Consider the following 22754-nt stretch of genomic DNA (forward strand, 5'->3'; position numbering starts at 1 on the left):
AATAAGAGAACATACACATTTTAAATTGCAGTCTGTTCATGGTCTGCATCACAGAGCCAAAGGAGTGCATGCCTAAGTTGAGTTGTTTTTTTGCTGTGTGTGTGAGTGGTACATTATTCACCAATACAGTCACTTTGAGTCAGCTGGTGGTAGGTTTCCTGTTGCTTTTAACATGAGGACTACAAACAGTACTAGATAATTCTAGGTTTAAGGATAAATTGAATTAAAGCAGGCATACAAAAGAACTACACTTTGAAACGATTAAAACGTAATGAAAGAACATCCCAGTGTTATGTAGTATTTTTACCACGTTCATCATCTAAGGTTAAATATTTGTGTTTGGCTATGTTTTCTTTTGACATACTGCAGCTAATAGAGGTAATTTAGAGATAGAAAAGTAGTCTGTGTATGTGTCTGTGTGACGTGTATACAAAAACTGTAGTGATGGTATTTTTATCCTCATCTCCTAAGAGAAAAGACCAGTCCTAGTTCATGCTTTTTTGTAATGCATAAAATGTGTGGATTTTGGCAGCTGTCTTTTGCCTCTAGGCTTTTAAGTAGGTTTGTCCGTGCGAGATGTGTGTAATTACTGTATAGATATATGTGATGTGTTAGCTGCTGCAGTAGGATTGCCATGTAAACTTAGCTGCCCTTTTTTATATGTATGTATTCTCTGTATAACTAGATTTAAAAGGGTAAATACTATAAACTGGTTGCTCAAGAGCAGTATGCTATAAATAAAAGTACATGAGTAAAAGTGTTGGAGGTAGCAAAATTGTACTGTAATCCTACCAATTTATTGAATTCCAACTATTGTTATTTATGGCAATTAGCTGCTACGTATTGTACATTAACCCTTTGTATAGTAGTTGTGTATGGAATTGGTACTCAAGATGACGGCAGTGCCTTAAACTTTAGGTTTTCAGGTAAGCGTGTAATCTGATTTGATAGTATTCAGTTTGCTTGTTGGTGTTCTCTTTATGTCCAGCTTTCAGCAAAGAAAGGATGCCGAGTTACTTTGTGGAGAACATCTGTGACACAAGAATAAATGTTCTGTTTTGAAAAATGAAAGTAAACACATGACTTCAGATTTTTGTTCAGTGTCTCAAAAATAATAATACTGCAAAAGGTGGTAAACATTTAAACAATGAAATCCCTGCTTCTTGGATTAGATTTTTTAAGAAGCTTCATTTGAAGGTGTTACAGAAGTGATTACAGCGGAATTGTATCCGTGTGTTGCTGGACTTCTGAATTCTTTCTTTGTTAACTCTGTTGAGGAAATCTAGTGAATTAAGGTTTAGTAGAAGGCAACTTGCAGGACCCCTTGCAGTGTGTGTATGTGAAGGTGCTTGGCAGATGCAGCGCATTTTCTGCCATCACGTACTTCCACCACTGCTGGAAGAAGGGATTCAATTCCTATGCAGAAACTATGTGTTTCAAGATACAGCAGCCATTTATGTGTTGTAGAGGTTGGTTGGGTGTGAGTACAGTTGGAACTGTGGGTCCAGGCCCCCCTTTCCTCCTCAGAGGCAGCGTCAGACCTGGTGCAGTAGCAACCATGGAGGGCGTGTGGGTACCTGCTAGCAGCCTGACTTTTGGACCTCCCTTAGCTCCTGCCATGGAGGATTCATTATGTGTGTGGGTGCCTCCTGAAGCAGCTGTCATGGAATTGGAACATGAGACTCCTGCACGATGCTGGGTGTTGAGGGGTGTTTTTGATTCTTAGAGCAATTTGCACGTGCTTAATGTTGCCTAAAAGCTGGGTTGTGTAAGCTTGGGAGTGCAGCTGTAAATATTTTGGAAAGTTGTGTAGCGGATGCATGATACTAAGTGAGGTGAGATGATACAGGATTGGCTCTCATTAAATACAAGGAATCTCTCTTAGTCTGAGGTTTAAATTTTCTAAATTCAGTCTGCCAGAAGGTGACTGTATTTAAAAATGTCCGAATACATCCTCAGACTGTTGAGGAGTTGGAAGTTGAGACTGTAGGTTTTTGTAATTCAGTTGTCTGTTGCCTTGGCACGGAGGTGGAGTTCGTAGGCAGCGTCCCTTAATTCTGGGAAGATCTTTAAAATGGCAGACAATTACGTTTGAAGTCTGGATCTCATGATGTCAATACAGATATGTAGTAAAATATTCCAGGGTGTGGTGATACTTAATCATTAGTGATTGAGACTTGGGGCATTTCCTGAATATTAATACTGGATATGAATGTTGGTTGCCCAAGGTGAAATTATTACCCAGTTACTTACTCTCTCCCCTCTTTTATCAGTTACTAATGCAGAAGTGATAAATGCACAGTTGGGTCAGACATATTTGAAGTATTCTCTGAGGCACAGTGCTCGAGACAGAGCAGTCACTACCTTCGTACCTTGGAGACTGAATAATGAACATGTGTGAAATGGTTATTTTGATCCCCCCCCCCCCCCCCCCCCCCCCCGTAGTGACTTGATAAGTCGTTACACAACTCTGGACTGTCAGTTGTCCACTGGGACTTCTTCCCTCAGAATCACTTGGTGAAATTCAGCATTGTCGTAGGCTGCTGGTCTTGAATAATGAAGCTGATAGAGAATTTCTCTAATTGTGTAACTGCCACTAAGAGTAAACTGATACGATGCCACACCTTGCATGTACTTTAATACTTAATCTATCCATTAGGATAGGTTGAGCATTGACTAGCTAATGTCAGTGCAGTGCTTTGTAAAAAATGCTTATTAAAATGTTTATGACTAGGTTTACATCATTCCCGTTTTTAGGTGTTCTCTGCAAACACCAACTATTAGGAACCTGCTAAAATGCATGACTTAAAAATTTCATAAATGTATTTGGTACACACAGCATATGCAGTTGGTTGTGTTGTGTTCTGTAGGAAGTCTATGCTCCTGAAAAATCTTGCTTAAATCCTGCATGAAAGTACACTAAGAGATGCCAGTGAATATCATTATGCTGTCGGTAGATCTGTGTTATCTGATTTCCAGGTAGTAGATTCATAAAGCGTTTCTTCATGTTGTTTGCATATGTTGAGAAAATGCTCTTGTAGTGGGTGGGAATAAACTTGGTTTCTCTTCCTGTTATACTTTTCTTGGAGAAAGAGGTTTGGTAATTCTGCATGTTAAACGTTTCGGAGGAAGGCTTCGTCCATCTTGCTGTACGACATTCTTCCCTTTCTCCCACCAGTAGTTGGGAACGTATCTTGAAGGAGCACAGTCTGCCAGGGTCAGGGGTGTAGCAGGAGCCGCAGCAGACGTCCCCATGCCTCTCTGTGAGACTCGGGACAGGCTGAACGGTTGCTGGTGGGCCAGGTCCTGCTCATTCAGCCTTCCGTCTGACCCACAGCTTACCCAGCACAGCTTGGCTCTCCTTAGCTGTGTCTCCCCACTGCATTTCAGCAGCTTTCTAACAGCATACCTTCCCCCCGGTACAGTCTAGCCCATTCTTGTCCCAGAAACAAGGAAGGAACAAAAATGTTTGAGAACTGCTGGTTCAGAAAGTTGGCTAGCAATGCTGAGAAGCATGGCTGCAGATGACTGAGTGAAGGAGCTGTACTGGTGAGCTGTGCTGTGCTGCTGAAGCAGTGTTGTTAGGGTTGACACATTGGGTAAATTGCTATTGGATGGCTCTGAATGGTCAGGTGTCTAAAAGTACAAGCCAAAGACAAATGTTTTGGCTTTTTATTGAGGCAGGCTGTTCTACTGGTTTTTAGTTTTTATTACTGTTGCTGTTTTTAAGGAGGGAAGGAGAGAAGAGTCATGCTTTGTGTCTTGTTCTCTCTCTTCCTTTCCCTTTCCAAACCTGTTGTCTGAGAAGCCTCTTGTTTAAATTATGAAATGTTTCATGTAGTCTGTTTTATATCTGATAAATAATACATTTTAGAGTTTTACTGATAATTCACCAACTTCTTTTTATTTAAATCAAATTTATGTGGTACCAAGCACACATCTTCCGCAACATAGTGGCATCTTGGTCTGGGGAAATTTCTAGGAAGAGAATTTCTAAGAATCCATGCCATGCAAGGTTACACCAATGGTCTTTGTAGTCCAGTATCATGTGTCAGAAATGGCACTTGTGGAGGATTAGGAAAAAAGGGTAAGAGAAAGATTCACAGTGATTCCTTTTCAGGTCTCTTGTCGGGTTCTGCCACTGGTGCTTTAGGAACTCTGAGAAGCAAGATTCATGTTTTGAAGTTAAGTCACATTCAGTATGTTTTTCTTTTTCTTTAGAAAGACTAGCACTTAAGTAATCAAAAAAGTCATGTTTTTCCTTTGAAGTTTCTTGCTTTCCTTTTTCCATTTTATTGTCCATGAACAAAATGCATTTGCAGGTTAGTTGTGCTGCCTGGTTTATACCTTTGTTAGCTGGGACACCACTGAGGTCAGCCAGATTCAGATAGGGCCAAGGTATCTCCAGCTTCTCAGTGCTTTCAGTATGCTTTTATTGCAGCTGAGGTAGCAGCTGGTTGGATCAATAATTTTGCCCAAGCAGTCCTGTTTAAATAATTTGTAGTGCTCCAGCAATATACACACTCTCTTGAGATTATTTTCTTCACCTGGGTGTTTCTCATTTAAGCAATGTCATTAATACTCAAAGAACTGTATGTTGTGAAAGTAACTGGACAATTATAGCAGAGTGCTGTGTATTCTGACTCGTGCTAGGTATCAGCAAATTATTTATCACATAACTTTTGGCCTAGCATTCTCATTTATTATATACTGTCAGTATGAACTGTATCCTTTACTTTTCTGTTACCATTTAGAAATGTCAGGTCAGGGCCAGGACATGATAATTGTGCCATTGTCACAGTTTGACTTAAATTACAGCAGTATAACTTCCCTTTTATCAGGGGAAATGATAATAAATGTGCTTATTCAGGTGTAATTAATTTCCAATTTTAAGCTCAGTAAAAGGTCACTCTTCTTACTGGTTGAGTCCAAATACATGTAGATGCTGAGTAAAGTGAAAGTTTCTTCACTGCATCCATTTTGACTTCCAGACTTCAGTAACAGCTGTTTGGAATTTTTCCAGCTAATCTGTGTTGAGAAGGTGCTAATTTAGATCCAGAGTATATGTACAAAACATCAGTGAGCCTCTCTGGTCCTACATGGTGACCCCTTGGTACTAAAGGTGGGGTTCCCTGGAAGACCAGGATCATGGTAGATTGTGAACTATGGGGAAAGTTCTTCCCTACCAGAAGGAGCATTTTCTAAGCAGATCTAAAACATAAACCCCCTGTGTTGCACCTGAAATGTTTTGGGGTTTCATATTGATATTTTTAAATGGGAAAGATACTCATTTTGATGGTGTTTGTTTTTACCAGGCTCTTTGTTAACCTGAGAAGCTGTTCAAGTCTTCTCTTTTATACCTTGTATGATCAGGCTTAGGTTTACACAAACGGGAACTAAGTAGGCATTGAATCAGGTTGTAGAAGGTCTCTGTCTGCTTTGTGCTCAGTTGGAATATAAACAACTCCACGAGAAGGGAAGACTCAGCCTTGTGGTGTTTGTTGGGAAGCAGTCTGCATGAGAGGAAACTCGTGGAAAAACTACTCTGCCAGCTTAAAAAAACTGCGTAGAAGGTACTGTCTTGTAAGATTCAGTTGCCTGGCACAGAGCAGATTCTGTAAGGCAATGAAACAAGAAGCTGAGAAGAGGGTTTTTTGTATCTACCCATCTGTTCAGGGCTAACATTGGAGTTCAGGAGTTGGTCCTAACTGTATGCCTAAAAACCATAGTTGCATACTATATTCATTTAAGCTTTTGTAACTAAAAATAGCTTGCTGTGACACAGTTAAGGAACTGCAAAATGGAACTGTAAAAGTATTGTTCTCTTACTATGCAGTTTATATGAATGGGCATAGGGGGAAATACAATATTTAGGTAAGGGAAATGCGTATTGTTTTCAGATTCATTTCTGTAGCTCCTTTGTACTGAAGGAAGATTACTTTTTCACCTATTTTGTTAAATGTATGGGATTTGTTTACTAAAATATTTCATCAGTTAACATATAGTGCAGTTTTACATAGATTGACTTTACCCACAGCAGTCCATTTCAGAAGTAGCAGTACAGAAACCTGCACTTCCTTCAACAAATTGACTTCAACTTTTCTGTAAATAGAGCCCTAGATGGCTAGAAATAAAATACACATTTTTGATGTCTTCTAGTTGACAGTGTCTTCTAAAGTCAGGCCAGCAAGAAGAACTGGTAGGTGGAACCTGCTGCCTGAAACAATATTCCCTGATGCTGGTTAGCTGAATTTTGCTAATGGGTTTAATGTGATGATGGCTATAACTGTGCTTTGAAGGAAGTGAGGGTATTTTTGTTGTTATTGCCTTAATAAACTTAGTATTTATTTCCAAATATTTTTCTTCTGTCTTCATTTCTGGTAGTGCAAAACTTTTGATAACTGGAAAAGAAATTAAAAGATTGAATGTCATATTAAATAGAGTTATAAAATCGGTCTGATACTTTAAGGGCAGCTATTGCCTGGTACATGTTATAATCTTACAAACTAGCTTTTGTTTGGCTTTTTTAATGGATTATGTGTTGGGGGGGGGTCTCATGGGTGAGTTGTTCTCGTATAAGCAAAGCAGTTCTCGTCCAGTCTCACAGCTCTGTGTGAGGGTCTCTCTGTGCCAGCAGCGCCTGGTGGCTCCTCTCCTATCTCCTCCAAGGTAGGAAGGAGTGCGGAGTAACAATTAAAATGAATGTAAGTGTGAATTTACCCTGTTTAAGTACACTGTTTACGTACACAGCAGCATGTTCTGCTGTATTTTTCCTATACCTCTTCTGCCAAATTGACATGGCTAAGTGGTGGTTCTGTTTGGGTTTGCTGTCCCTGTCTATTTTGATTGCTATTACATACACAAATGAGTATTGCAATTTTTTATTCTTTTATTTCTTAAAGCACAGACATGGGAAACGGTTCATAAAGGTACTTACATAAACTCTACAGAAATAAAAAATCCAGACCATCAGAGTTAAATAGTACTAAAAGTTCAGAGTCTGGTCTTATTACCAGTGGGGTGTAGCCTTTGAGATCCGTTCAGCTGGGTGTCAGGTCGCTTTTGGAGAATTTCTTTATGTACAAACTTGATTTTTTGCACTTTTGTCTTAGTCTTCCCAGTACTGGCTTTGAAATTCAGCATGGTTGATCGCTTTTGCATGGAAACTTGATTACAATTTCTGTATTAGCTCTTGTGCTGTTGCTTGTGTGTGTCGAGGTATTCAAATTTCACTGAACATATGAGGAAAGTGTGCTAACAGCTATACTTCTAATTTAGTTTTGGTGAGTTTAAAGTTTAATTTGGCTGCACTTAGACTGCTTTTTTAGAGTTAGAATTTCTGTCAGTGATTTTTCACTCTTGTTACTTTGTGAGGGACTACAACAGGAAAACCCTGTTCAGAACGTGGAACTGTCAAGGAATGCTGGCTATTGCATGTGTAAGGTGAAATGGAAACTTTTCCTCCTGCAGTTTTAGTTTTGGGAGACATAAGTGTTGTTTGTAACAATAGGAGATTTAAAAATAACCAGAAATAATCCTTTTCTAGCATAAGAGTTTGTGCTGCCTTGACTTCTTTAAGGCTAATCACAAAAGTTTCCCTGTGAGCTGTGTAGGAAATGCAAATACTTCAGTAGTTCATTTAACAGATATAAGCTCTACCTTTTCCTTTTATGTTGAGGGAAGGCTTGCCTTGATATGAATGACCCTTTGCTATAACTTAGTCAATGTTATTTTACCTTAGAGCTTTAGGATTGGAACATGCTAGCCTAGAGGGTAGTCTTCTGTTCTACTGAATGAAAGCATCACTCCAGTGAGGTTACAGGAGGTGTTAGAACAGCTTTGATGTTGCACTTACTGTCTGCAGGAGGCTGAATGTCACCCAGTGAAGTGGGAGGCCCTTTCAGAAGAAAAGCAGGTGTTAGTTTAGACCAACAAGATTTTTGCTGCTGAAATTATTTTTAGAAGGATGCTAAGGCTCGTGCAAGATTTTCCTCCTGGATTCCCTGCTGTGAGTCCTTTTCAGTCGCCAGATTGCAGTGTCATGGCTGGTCTCAGCACTTCCCAGCCATGGTCAGCAGTACAGGCCACATCTCCTGCAGCCTCAAGTTTTGGCACAGCCTCATCTCAGTGAAAATGCAGTAGTAACATTAGTGATATGGAGATGTGATATAAATAGCAATGCAGTCAGGTTACTTGGAACTCTGCATTTGCTCTTTTAATAGAAGTAACTCGTACTGAATTTTGCTTTAATTCTCATCTCATGTCATGATATGGTTGCTTCTTACTACATAAAAGTGGACTACATAAAAGTTGTGTGACTGTGGCATTAACAAACTGATCTTTTATAAAGGTTGGGGGTTAATCTGTGCAGCTTCATGTGAGCTGTAAGAACTTCAGTGTTCAAGGGGAACAGAGCTAGGGGGTTTGTTTCTGGTGAATGCTGGTAGAATTGCTCTGTTGAGGATTACCTGCTCACTGACACTTGGGCTAGATGTAAGGCAGGATCATTTACCAATGACTGGCACTTCAGAAAAAATATTTTAAAACCATGATGAATAAAAAAGAAACTGCTTTAAATTCCTGTTTGGAACAGAATCAAGCAGAGTCTGTATTTAAATCTAGAGCAGCAGAGCACTGACTAACCAATATGTTGCTGGAAACATCTGCATTTTCCTGTCTTTAAAATACATAAGCATTGGGCATATTAACCTGAAATAAAGATTAACTTGGTTGACAGTTGTGTGTGATGCTGAGGAATTCACTCAGGAAGGAGTAATGCTGTGTAGGTTTTTGGAGGTGTGGTTTGTGTTGGCTTTTTTGTTTGCTTTGCTTTTTGGTTTCTGGTATATGGGAGCCTAATACAGTGCTTTGACCTCCAGAATGTTTTTTTGGAGAAAAGCTTACTTCTGCCATAGTTGTTCTGATTTGCCTTTTGGAGACACAGTCGCTTTGCCTTCATTCCCTTGTCTACAGGGATAAGGTTGTGCTTTGACCGAGTCCTGCTGTGATAGATGTAGAAAAGCAAAGTAGAAATACTGAAAGACAAACTCATCTGTTACACAAAAATAAACATAAAAAACTTTACTGTGATAACTTCAAAAGCTTTCTAAGTTAGAATTTGTCAGAATTATTATTGAAACTGTTAACAGTAGTAGCACTACAGAATGTGTCTGCATCACACTAGACACTTGGAACAAGCTGAGAATTCTAGCAAAAATTAGAGGCTCTGCAGTGACATAGATTCAAGGCATTCTCTTTTCCAATTGTGTTTAAGGGACTTAAAGTCCCCTAGTAGTGTACTTCATTTTCTATAAATTCCATTTAATAAGCAGTGGTATATAATTCCCATGCTGAAGATACCTCAGCTGTTTATTTTTGCTATTTACACGAAATCAAAAGCACACAAAAGCTGTTTATTTTTGTGCTCTTTGCTGCATGTTCACCACCAAGTATAAAAGGTAAAAAAAATAGCAAACCCCAAACCTGAACACACATTTGTTCTCAGTTGTACTTGTTGACAAATCTAGGAGTGAAATGGATGTGTTAATTTTGGGTTCTATTAGGAACAGAGCAAAAACTATACAGGACCAGATTTTCAGTGGTAGCAATCACAGAGGGAATAAATTTTAGTTGAAAGGTCTGAGGCAACATTAGAATCAAGACAGACTTACAAGTGGTGGTCTTGTGTGGCCTTCATTTTCCCTGCTCTTGAAGAGCAGCTCTTATTTCCCCTAGCTTACACTGCAGGGAAAAGAGACCAGGTCACCTCACTGCCCTGTCTTTGCACTGGTATGCTTATGTGATATGATGGGGAAGGAAAGACGGGTAATAATCAGCTTCAATTTTATTCCACTCTAAAATGAGGAAGGAATTCTTGAAATGTTTGGCAGGAGAGATTTGTTTCCCTGTTAGCCATATGTTTCCCTCCGCCTTTCTTACTGGCTGGGGATTTGGTAGTGGGCAGACAGAAACGGTAACACCTTTCATGTGGAGGGAAGGTTGGTCCCTCCCCGGTTGCTGGGATCATTTAATTGACTTTGCCTTCTCCATTGTTTGTTTCAGAGCAGATATTACTTGATACTGTATTAGAAGCTGTTAAAATACACTGTTCATTTGGACAGTATGGCTATATAACAGAATTTTTTCTGGAGCCTTTCTGACTTACGTTATGAGTTCAGGAATAGAAGTAGATGGCTCTTATCTGTTATTATTTAGTGAGTCTAATTTGATCTGGAACACGTCTGTGGGAGGTTTTTCAGATTGCTCCATTCTCTTCGTCTTTTAGAAAACTGTTTTCTGAACAATTTTTGGAGCAACATTCAGATAAAACAAGATCCAGAATTTTTTAGTGAGTGTTTTAGAGATCAAGTAAGTCACCTCTGATATACAGAGGCTGTCCTAGCGAGAAGTTTGTAGAGCAGATGTGGATTTTGTTTATTAACATCATTACCATTGACTGCATTAACTATTTTAAAGAAATCCTATTTTTACTTTAAAGCATCTGAGTTGTATATGTGTATGAAAGAGGCATTTGTACAGCTTTGAATATTCAAAATAATAGATGTTACAGAAAAGTTACTGAACTTTTAAGCCAGTTGCAGTGGAAACTGTGTTATGCTCGTGTCTGGACCTTTGAAAGGCTTAGTACTAATGTTTTTAAACTGCATCTAGTACTGTCTTACTGAGGAAGTGTAACTAGTAGTTAAGTTTTGGGTCTTTTAAGCATAAGACTGCTTAATTGTGATTCTTCCTGTTTCAAAGCGAAGTGTGATGGGCGTAGGTGACATAACACAGAGGTCTCGGGGAATAAAAAGGCAAACTGAAGGTACATGGACATGAGAACTTTCATCATGTTTTATCTTCAAAGGCTGTAGAATAACTTGCATCTCTGGGTTTACGTAAGCAGAGCTGTGTTCAACTTCTGGTAAATTTTGCTTCCAGGGCTTTTATAACTTAATTGTTCAGTGGAAGAATGCAGTTTTTTATTCATATAACGTAGGCCATGCAGCATTCTTAAAGGTTCTGCGCATTCTGGCCCCCATCCATCACAGTACTTAAACTGTGAGTAGCTCTATTAAAGTTGATAGAATTACTCATATGCTTAAAATTAAACATGTGCTTAAGTGCTTTGATGGATAAAAGCCAAACTTGTCAGCCCCTTGCTTTGTTATGTGCTATGCTACACCTGCCTCTCAGTGTAGCATAGCACAGTATGATCAGTAAAGATCCATAGCCTGGATCTTTAAGGGACAGATTTGCAGATTTGGTGGTTCTGATATATAGTTACTCTGTGTTCTGAAAATGTAGTGTCCATGCACAGTCATAGTCGATTCATACACTGAAAGTAGAAATACACAACTACAACTCTTGAAATCTAGCAATACTTGACAAAATTCACGGGATTTTTTTTTTTCCGGAGGATTTCAGTGGGAATGTTGTGCTGATTGTTCACGTGGGAACATGACGTCCTTAATATTCTTCACAAAACTACCTTTCTATTGAAATCTAGATATTAATAAAGTATATAATGGAAATTACCACTTAGGTATGACAGCACACTGCTAAGAACAACTGTGAACTTGAACTTCCACAACGCTAAGATCAGTAGGGACTGATCTAGTTTCTGCTGATAATGCTGAGTTTTGTAAGCGTTCTTAAGGCCTGTAAGTAATGTTGCATGTACTTGATGACAACTCGTCTTTTGAGGTAACTGTGGAAGTCTTTCTTGATTCTAATTTTGTCAACGTTAAAAACTCCAAATCTACAGCTGTAAAGATAGTTGATTCAGTGACAGCAGTGACACTGCTGTAAGAAACATGTGGTGAACAAAAAAGATTTTACATTAATGTCTCACTGAAATCTAAGGTCAGCTTTAAGTAACAGCTGTGCAGTTTAACAAACAGTTCATGTATTCCTTTCCAGATTGCCGATTGCCCCCCCCCCCCAGTAATTTGGGTGCTGAAATTAGAATCACAGAATCATAGAACAGTTAGGGTTGGAAAGGACCTTAAGATCATCCATGGGCAGGAGCACCTCACACTGAACCATGTCACCCAAGGCTCTGTCCAGCCTGGCCTTGAGCACTGCCAGGGATGGAGCATTCACAACCTCCCTGGGCAACCCATTCCAGTGCCTCACCACCCTTACAATAAAGAACTTCTTCCTTATATCCAGTCTAAACTTCCCCTGTTTAAGTTTGAACCCATTCCCCCTTGTCCTATCACTACAGTCCCTATCGAATAGTCCATCCCCAGCATCCTTATAGCCCCCCTTCAGATACTGGAAGGCTGCTCTACATTCACTGCTTTAACTACCTTTCTCTTCGAACCATCATTCTGAATTACGGGCTATCGGTGCTGAATCCTGCAGCATTTAGAAAATGCAGAGATCTAGATTATTATTTTTTATTTGAGTGAAGCAAAACTTTCAGGAAAATGCAGTCATGTTGCAAGTCATTTCATAGGAAGGGAGAAGCTTTGTTTCATTTCTTGATTAACATTTGGAAGCGAGTTTGAAATTAAGAGTTGAGGGACTATTTCATGGTGGAATGTCTGTTTTAAATTTTCTGTCCTAACTCACAAATGTTTTCTTTTGTCAATTGGTAGCAAAAATCTCTTTGCATAGGTACCTGTTGTTAACTGTTACTGATGAGACACTTTGTGTTTGTCCTGTTCAGATGTATAAGGGTTTCTGTGACCACGTTGAACCTAAATTTGAATCTTTACAAGCGCAAGCTTATTTGGCTGTTGCAATAATTTCTGCAGATGGTCTGTTAGAAACCTCAATTGCACAATTTTTTTTTAACAACCAAGGATTATGTCCCCCATAAGCAAGAAAGTAGATCTTTGTGCTTCCTGAGAGCTGTTTGAAATGGTTATCTCAAGGTAGTGAATTGTACAAGGCAAGATGATTCAGCTGGTTTGACTTGAGTCCTCCTGTTCCTGCTGGCTCTGAGAGGTGTCCTTCTGTACCAGAAAAGAATCACAAAGTGTACTCTGAGGACTCCAGCCTTGTTAATTACTGTATCAAGTATCTAGAGAGAATACTAAACTTTTGAGGACATCTTTTTTTGTACTATGCATAATTACCTGTACTTAGAGCGAGAAAATGGGACTGGTGTGCTATCCTTCCTATCTTCTGTATGCATGCTTGAAGAACTGGAGACACTAGAGACCAAGTTTTCAATTTACAGAGGTGTTTAATTGCACAGTATGAATTAAAGGGCCTTTGTCAACCTCCTATATCACAGAGCTCTTTGTGAATGCTTCTGTTTTCATTCCTTACCTGAACTCTTCCTAGTTAATTAGCTGAGGTAAATGGAGCAGCATAAGCAGAATTATGTTTCTTAATGCTGGGTCTGTGGTGGTGTCTTTGTACCACTTACAGGTATAAAGGGACTGCAAACCAGTTAAACTGGTTTTACGGAGGAATTTGCAAAGCCGAAGGAGAGCCCCACGGTGGCTTCGAGCCAGAATAGCATCTCTGCCCCATCCAGCTGGGCAGGTGGTATGAGCAGGGTGCCATGTGCCTGGGCTGTTCCTGCCTGCTGCAGCAGCCCCTCGGACAGAGCCTTTAGCGTATGTCCTGCTACCCTCCTGGCTCCTTTGAACTTCAACGAGAGCCAAGCCTGCCAGTGACCAGTCTTTGCATCTGATAGCCATGAAGGCAGAATAAAGCTACCCTTTAACCTTTACACTTGGGTTATCACGATAAGCACAGGGAAAATAAACCTAAACATGGAGTTAATTAAGTTTATATTTTGTGTTGCCTGTTTTAGAGTAATATCATTATGATACTGTTCCCTAAAATAAGAAAGAAGTCACACCCCTGACACCTAACATTACAGTTTAAATAATGATTGAAAATAACATCATCTTGCTTTCACAAAGCTGTGATGCCTCTTTTTTTTATTACTGCGTCAGTAATTTGTATTTCTTGCCTTTTAACTTATGGAATGACAGAATCATTCTCTAAACGGAAGGTATGTCTTTGTGCTTACATTTCTTATCATATGTTCGTCTACTTATGGCCACATAAGTAGATGTGTATGCGACTCGTGGAGAACATTAAAACAAGCAGTGGTAAAGCAGTTTACAGTGCCTTTTCCAATATTTAAAAGGGAACTTTTCACACATTTGTGTGTGTATGTGAAAGTGATTGTGTTTCAGAGGATAACTGAACTAAATTCTCCCAAATCATTTAGGTCACAATAAGATCTGTGCAAAGTAAGTATTTTTTAGCTGTGTCTTCTAAATCAAAGTATGTAACAACAAAATTGTTCTTTTCTGTTCTTAGTATTTTTTCTCCCAATAAATCATCTTTGGTAGTTGGATGGTAAAGTTTGTTGTTGCCCAGAAACTTGGAGGAATAAACCTAAGAAGAATCTTCTAAGTAGGTGATGGGGGGAAAGGTGGATTAAGAGGAAGAGCGCAGTACTGGGGAGGGAAAACTTTATTTCTGCATCCAGCAGCAGCAAGGGTCTGCTGCTTTCAGTGACATGCTTGATACTATACCTGGTGGGTGTTACCAGCATGGCATTGACTAAAGCAAGAGTGCTTTAGATTACATTTTGTCAGCTAGCTATGCCTTTGGGTAACTTGATTTTGTTTTACAAAGTGACGGAGTTGTCAAGAACAAAGTACTAATGTGATCAGAAAATCTCTTTCAATTCTGCTGCAGTTGAGGACCCAAGTAAATCATATTTCCTGTTGAAAGCTGCACAGTGACTGCTGTGCAGCTGATGCATGGTAGCTCCTACCCCATGGTACTGCGTGTGCTCGGCCCTTTTGTTCTCGAACAGTACAGAATAGAAAATCTCTTTGAAGTTGGCAGAATTGCTGCGTTCTCTGTGCTGTCATATAAATGAAGAGTTCAATTTGCAGAAGAGATTCAGTGGTTTTTGCTGTTTCGCTTTAGCAGTTTTGTCTGCAAAATTGGTACTTTGTTATAGGTCTGAGGTGAATTATTTCAGCTTCACTCTGAATACTCTAGGCAACTATTTTCCCCCATTTTCAAGTGCCTCTAACTTGGCCTCTGCCCTGTTTGCCATTCTAGCTGTTATATTTTGAGATAATTGCCATGTTGTTCTGTTAGAAATAACCCAGGCTGCTAAACCAAATTTACCTTATTGTTGAATCCAAAGTACCACAGAATTTTTGTATTGTGGATTGGTAGCAAAACCTTAATTGAATTTCCTTGCTTGTGGTCTTGTGTCTGAAGATTTTGACTGCACTGCTCTGTTTTTACGAGGTGGATTGGCAGGTAGTGCTGTTTGCGTTTCTCTTAACTTCCATAAGGTGCAGTAAACAAATTTTACTGCAGATTTTATGGGATATTTATGAAATCCACAAGTGTGGATCCACTGCATCAAAGACACTGTTTTTAGGTGAATAGTTACATTTAAGGCCCACGTGCCTGTGAAGTGCATGCGTGCCTATCAAAGAAATGGATTGTGTTTTAAAATTAAATTGATATATTAACTTTTCATTTGCTTTCAGTGTGTAATTGTAATGGGCAAAGGTGAGCAGAAGGGGGACAGCCCATGGCTGTCTGCACCTTTGTTAGTGATACCTGTAAAGCAGACCAAGGGGTGCCTGTGCCGAAACAGAACAACATGGGTTTCTTTTTGCTGTGAAAAGCCAAAGGCAAACAAATTGGTTTGTAAGATTTTTATTCTGGCTGTTATACTTGCAGATTGATTCACTTCACTGGCAGTGCTTTGCACAGGCAAGGGAAGCTTTTCACGAGCTAAGAGTTGCTCTGTCAGCAAGTTCAAGAGTGAGCAAAGTCTGACAGGCTTCAGAAATAAATGTAATTTATGCATTATACCAGTCACTGAAGGTGTTAAAGCCAGGCTGTTTACAACCTTGTAAAGAAGACAAAAGCTAATGCCCTGTGTTAACATCATATGATTACACTTTAGTATGCCCTATTAAAATGGCCTATATATGCTCTCCAGGCATGTGCATTTTGCAGTGCAAGTTTAAAGAGAAACTTTGCCTTTTTTATTATTTGTAAAAAGCATCCTGAGAACTACAAAGAATTTGGAACGTAATAAATAACATTTTAACATGGTTTTGGGGGGATTATTATAGAATACAAACCCAGTTGTATTTAAGTAGGTGTACTCTGCCCATGCGGTTACATACCCCTCAGGATTCTAGACAGGCTCACTTGTGGTGAAATAATGTAGGCATACTATTAAATCACAAACCATTATGTGGCATTATTTATTATGCTAAGGCTGCACATAGGAAATCACATGTTAAAAGACAAACTGAGAAAATTACATTTTTCATAAATGAAAGCTAGCATTTATATCTGCAATATACAAAGAATGTTCCAGTATTTTGTATTCACATTGTAAGTATTCGTATTCCAGAGTATGTTCCTTTTTTAGGCCATGTTCATAGTGGAATTAATTGGCAATCATCATTTACCCTCATTAAAAGCCTTTTTCTGTTGCATATTATCTGATCACAGTCTTTTCACTTTCACTCAAATGATGCATCCCACAGCATTAAATTCACCTCTTCACAGTGTTCTTCATTACATGTCTGATGTTTGGTTCCTAAAATATTCCTACATGTAAAGTATACATTTTACTGTATAAGCAGAAATTTTGGGGGGAGATAGGGGATGAGTTTCCCCACTAACTTAGATAATTGATATATGTTAAAATGATAGCACTTTATTAGCATGGCTATCTTTCCTTCCAAAGGAAAAAAATCAATTTTATTGTTGTTGCTTTGCACTCTGAGTGTTTTGGATTTTTTTCTTTCAGTTTGTGGTGTTTGAAGATGTGGCACTTCATTTCTGTTCATAAAACCTTACCTATTTTTTGATGGCAAAAAAAAAAGTAGCAATATACTACGTTCTGATTTAAAGCTACGTAGTTCTTTGGAGTTTTCTCTTCAATCTTGTCCAAACCCTGTGTGTTGAACAAAACTTTGCAACAAGGCGCACGGCTCCTTAACCAAGAAATCCAAACTTTGCTTTTGGGCATTTAGATTAATGGCATAAAGTGGTCACAGGTTTTTTTTTCTTTGTGTGTTTTTGGTTTTTATGGTTTTTTTTTTTGTTATTCTTTTAGTTCTTCTACATGTTTTGACCATTTATTTCAGCACTGAGGGTTTTTTTTTTACTTTTCTACCTGTAAGATGTTTATGCTGGGTAAGCTCAGTCATTGGTCCTCCGGAATGTTCTTGTTAAGCTTTAAATATTTGTTCCAAGTTCCAAGTGAAGGTTATTCATATTATCTGGAAGGTAAAACAGAAATTAACATTAAAATACTTCATTTTCTGGTAATCCGTTTGGTAATGCTTTCGTTGCATAGGATTTGATGAAGTCTGAGTAAAAATGTTGCCATTTTAATAGCAAAGCTCAGCCACAGGTGGAGAAGTTCTTTACTAAATAATGATAAGGTTTGTTTTCAAGGAGTATTTGATTTTCCTGACCTCCTCTGTCATTCTGATTTCATGTTATTTGAGTTAAAATGTCATCTTTTTTTATAGTGCCTAAAATAGACTTTATTAGTTTTCCTGAAAGCTATGTGCAGCTTTGCTTTGGCCCATTTAAATATTGAAAACAGCAGGATTTGAGATTTTTCTTCTAATCCTTAACTAATAGAGTTTAATGCGTTGTTTGGCCTACTCTACACTGCTTAAGCAAAAGTTTTAAACAAGATTAAAAATATGACCTTATTAACCCATGGCATCTAAAGATACAGAACAGGCCTGCAGAGACAACAGTTGTTCATTAGCCAGGATAGCATGGTGCCATTCCCAATCTACTCTGTCTGCTCCAGAGGAAAACATTTTGGGAGCCCAGCTTTTTCCTTTTGTAGTTTTGGTCATTGTGCCAGCACCTGGGAGTAGGAAAGAGAAAAGCAAGGATTTGTTTCTAAGTTCAGTATTTAGTCTTTGTGGTTGGGGAAAATGAAGTTCAATTACTTTTGGAAATTCGAGGTGTGACCTGGCTGGGATCTCTCAGAAAGAATGCTGGCAGAGGTGGGGTTTAGCTGTTGTTTGCTGCACTTCTTAGTCCCTGGGTAAAATGAGTTTCACCTTTCTTTTTGAAGGGAAGCTACAGTGTATGTAAGCTGTTGGATGGGTGATTGATGAACTTGTTGAGTTCCAGAAGAATGAAGTATCTCATTGTCATGGAAAATTTATGCTTAGCAAACATTACAAAACATTCATTGCTGTGTAATAAGATTCCTTGTTTACCGGACATGCTATAGGGCCATGGCAACAAAACCAGAAATAGGAACTATGAGTATTCTTGTTGTAAAGATGATGATGGTTATCAAACAGTTTGTTAATTGCCAGAGTTTTATGTCACTCCGCGTTCTGCAGCGCTGCTAGTATGCATGAGGATCAGTGGAGAGGTGTAAAGGTGAAAGTTGGACCGAAACCTGTAATAAAAATGTGGGTTTTTTGTATGGTATGGAAGAGTCAGGTAAACGTGCACTTGAGTGACGCTTCGAAGCAGTTACTTGCAAGTGTTCCAGGGAAGAGAATGTAACTAGAGTTTGCTTTAAAAAAGGAAATACATGGGGCAGGAAAAAAAAATCAGAAGGCTTTTTAAACTTCTGTCTTTCTATTGATGTTCCAAAACAATGCAAAATGACTTAACATAATTTCTTTATTTAATCCTTTAAAAATACTGATATCTTGCTTAAACGTTCAGCGTATCAGTTGCCCTTTTGATCTCAGTGGAGTGGAATCTGGATACATGTTCATTAAGTTCAAAACCCCGCTGAAAATTAGAGGCAAAATCAAGCCAGACAAATTACTTACACTGTCATGGGTAAAATGCCATTATTTACATTTTATTAAATAAAGAAACGTAAGTTTTAAAAACCAGAAGGTGGCTGATGTACATGCGCTAACTGAAAAACACAGCGTTGGTGCACCTACTCTAAGTCTTAGTTTGTGGAATGGACAGTTTCTTAAGATACTGGGCAATAGAAAGCATTGAAGATGGGAAGGAAGAGGGTGAAAAAGGCCTTGTTTTTTCATCTTTTCCTGTCTTACTTATTTTCCTTAGTTCAGTGCTGTTGGTCTTTGTTGGCTCACTGCCCTGTTCCCATCAGCAGTGCCAAATCCCTAAAGCAAAAAACTGGTAGTCTTCAGGAATAAGGTGGTCTGTAGGCAGATCAGGAAGTCTAGAGAAACAAAGAATTTCCATCAGGTTACTGAGCATTTAATTTTCTTTCCTCATCAAGCTTCACAGACCTTCCTCGCCCAGCCCCACAGTTTTGAAAATACATGCAGTGGTCAGCGAGGAGGAGCCCGGGGATAATCATGTTTCTGTTTGGGTGCTGATTCAGACATGTTCTCTCTACACAGCGAAGTCACTGAATGAGATGATTTGATGCTGCCACTTGCTTTCCATCTCTAAGAGCAGCCCTTGCATTGCAGTCATGCTGTCACGACTGTAGAATGTATCGTAAGGTCCTCCGTATCTGTGTCTAAATGCAGTGTACCACGTGGCTGGCACAGTGGTGCTCTCCTTAACCCTGTCTTTTACAGAAGTTGCATTAATCTTTGATTTGATAATCAAAATTCTCACTACTCTTGGATGTCTGTGTCTGCCTAATTATTTAAGCAGTACTGGTTTCTTGGTTGTTTTTTTTCCCTGCTGTTCTGTATTCTTGATTGGTGAATATGCTTTCAGTTTCATTTTGGTTGTTGGTTGTGAATAATTATAGAAAGGGAAAAGTGATAAAAAGCATTTACAATATAAGTGCTTAATTAAATCAATGAAAATGAGGTTTTCAAGCTGTGGTCTTTAAGCTGAAAGAGTGAGCACTGCCTTTGGAAGGGTAAGAGAAGCAAACATGCTGTTGCAAGTTTAAAGTCTCTGGGATATTGTGCTGGAAAATGTTAGTTTTCAGAATGAAAACCATAAAAATAGTTGGTATAAATATTCAGATAAAGCATTCTGTAGAAACAGTTTAATAAAATTAAAAGGTCACTTTGACAATCTAGCTGTTTTTATTTTTTTTTTTTTAGTAATTACATACCTAACTTGGTTTATCTCAAAGTAGTCATTTTATGTTGTGTATAGTAAGAAATTAATAATGTAAAAATTGTGTCATAGTACATCACATTTAAGTTACAACTTACTGTCTCAGTACTAGTGTAATACTTTTAGGATGCTGGTTCCCAGTCAATACCATATGTTTGATCATGCATCTAATTTTATTGCACTATTTAGCATTGAAGGTAACTGTTGTCAGATTTGACACATAAACCAGTGCCCACACAGTAGAGGCAGTGGTTTACTCTGGCTTGCTTGAGCTTGTGATGCTTTTTAATTTGTCTGCAGTTAATCCCAAATGACAGTGCTCATATAGAGCATTCCAGGTGGTTTTCTAGCCTGCTCTTCTGCTTGTTGTTAGAAGGGAATTTTAGCTATTTGCATTAGCCCTTTATTATTTAGATTTTATGTCTAAAGTGCTAGTTTGAATGTCTCTGTCAGGTTGAGTTTCTCTTCTCTACCTTCTTCTTCTATGACATCATTTTTGTACTGTTATTTTTTCTGTACTTTGAGATTCTTTGGTCTTCTTTCATTTGTTTCTACTTTTAGTAACTTACCTGCTCCCCATTTGTTTCCAGTTTATGCTTTTCTAAGTAACTTCCATCTATGTATAGTAGTTTGCATTCAGATGAATCAAAATCTGTTTGATCTTGCAGGATGTCTTAGTCCCAGTCTAAGACTACAATAAATTTTTATTTAAGCATAATTAGATACTGGGGGTTTTCATACAAATAGATGTTTACTGTTTAAGTAGAAAAGTTATGAGGTGTTATAATCAAGTGCATCTACAAAAGTATTCATGGACTGAAAGCACTTTAGTCAATAGTAACAACACAGTTTTGATGGAACAGTTTTCAAGTTCATGTTCTGTTTCTAAAAGGTACTCTGCTTTTATGGCTTATAAATTTAATAATGTGGTTTTTTATTACAGGGAGAAGAAAATGAAAATTCAGGATATTAAAAACAATATTAAAGAAGCTATAGAGGTAAGCTTACAAGCTATTGTTTACAGTTATTCAGAGCTACTTAGATACTCTGCAATATTTATTTTTTTTCATTATTATTATTTATTTCTATTTCTCTGCAGACAATAGTGACAGCAATGGGCAATTTGGCACCTCCAGTTGAACTAGCCCATCCAGAGAACCAGTTTCGAATCGACTACATCTTAAATTTAGCTAACCAGATAGACTTTGATTTCCCACCGGTAAGTAAGTAATTCACATCAGCTGCAGTCATGCTTTTTTGCAGATGGTTGTATTTCACTGCACTCTAGTAAATATTTACAAAACTCAGTGAGGTCTCTGGGAATTATCACAGTAGGTGTCTTTGGTCAGTGCTAATCAAATCAAGCGTATAGCAACATTCATATAGAGTATTCAAGCTGGTCCTTTATGAACACAGAGGTGCTTGTCTACTTTTTGTGGTCTACTGAAATAATCATCAGTGCTGGCAGTTAAATTTGGATATTATTAGGAATTGCTTGGCCCAAAAGGAGTGAAGATACACGCAACAGTCTGTTGATGATTAGCTGGTATGTAGTGATACTGTATTTCTGTTTTGGAAGAATACTGGAGTTTCTTGCTGATTCAGACATGTTCTCAGAGAGCTCTGTCAGCCAGGCTTTCTGCAAAGGCTCCACATGTTACGTCCTTGCCCCAACCCCCCCAGTCCTAGTTAATCATTCAAAATGCCAGCAGTCCCAGAGTAAATGCAGAAAGTGTAATTACTTGGTTGATGGTATGACTTTGTGCCCACTCTCTGTGATTAATTTCTACTGTACCTCAACCAGGCTGGTAGCAGAACCCTGTGAAAATACAGCTTGCAAACACTGAGGTCTTAAACAGTGAGAGGATATTTTTATTAATTACCATGAAGTATCTTATACTTGAAGCCATACAGGAGAATTTCAAAGTTTGTATTCTTTCTCTGTGCGTTGTTCCAGAGGGCTGCAGGTAAGGATTATGGTGGTGTATTAAAGTTGTGATCCATTTATACCAGAGTTCTGTATCGAGCAGTAGTCAGTCCCAGATGTTGGAAAGTGCAAGTACAAATAGTAGTAAGAAGCAGGATAGTTTGCAAGGTTTTCGTAACTCTGATTTGTAAACATTATTGAGGTCTGTGAAAACAATGATAGTTACCTTTTGCAACTGTTGCCACTTCTGGGAAATTCTGTACTTTGATAAGCCTTTGTATATAAGAGAAGAGCAGCCAACCAAGCCCGCATAAGCTGTGTACAAGGCAGCAGTCCTGTGTTATCAGCAAGTAAGTGGCAATACTGGCATTGTAGTCTTCAAATCAGTCGTTTTAAAGTTCAGCAGGCATAGACAGGTGGATGGAGAGAAGGGTGTATGGTTCTTTTCTAGCCCAGAAAATGTAACATCAGTCATTTTATCTTAAAGGATCTTAAATAAATTAAAGAGATTTTGTGATGTTTAACTTTGACTCCTCTTTGGTTTTGACACTTGTCAGTGTTATTCATAGTCACTTAATGGGTGATCTCCCCTACTAGGGGGACTAAAGGTTCATGCTTTGAAGATAGTGTTAGGAGAATATTTGAGAGAAAAGGCTCCTGACTCCAGGCAGTGTGCTCTTGAACTGGCTGTGTGCCCGCAGCTGTCCTACCGCCCATTGTTTTGTGATAGTTCAGGTTGTGATCTGTAACAATGCTGTAACAAGTTCCTGTGACCTAACTCGTACTGAAACAC

At 38.6% G+C, this 22754-nt stretch overlaps 1 protein-coding gene across 3 annotated transcripts in view; it reads left to right on the forward strand.

Annotated features, from left to right (window-relative positions):
* Positions 1–22754, forward strand: part of GNAS (GNAS complex locus) — a 151321-nt gene that overhangs the window by 74903 nt on the left and 53664 nt on the right. For all 3 annotated transcript variants that reach the window (XM_061441758.1, XM_061441759.1, XM_061441760.1), the window contains exons 3-4: positions 20978–21032; positions 21134–21253. In XM_061441758.1, coding sequence (XP_061297742.1) covers positions 20978–21032; positions 21134–21253 — 175 coding nt within the window. The remainder of the gene's footprint in view (positions 1–20977; positions 21033–21133; positions 21254–22754) is intronic.

Source organism: Pezoporus flaviventris, unplaced genomic scaffold, assembly GCF_033815535.1.
Source record: "Pezoporus flaviventris isolate CSIRO_AGI_PZ_B2104156 unplaced genomic scaffold, CSIRO_AGI_Pfla_v1 ptg000213l, whole genome shotgun sequence".
NCBI lineage: Eukaryota > Metazoa > Chordata > Aves > Psittaciformes > Psittacidae > Pezoporus > Pezoporus flaviventris.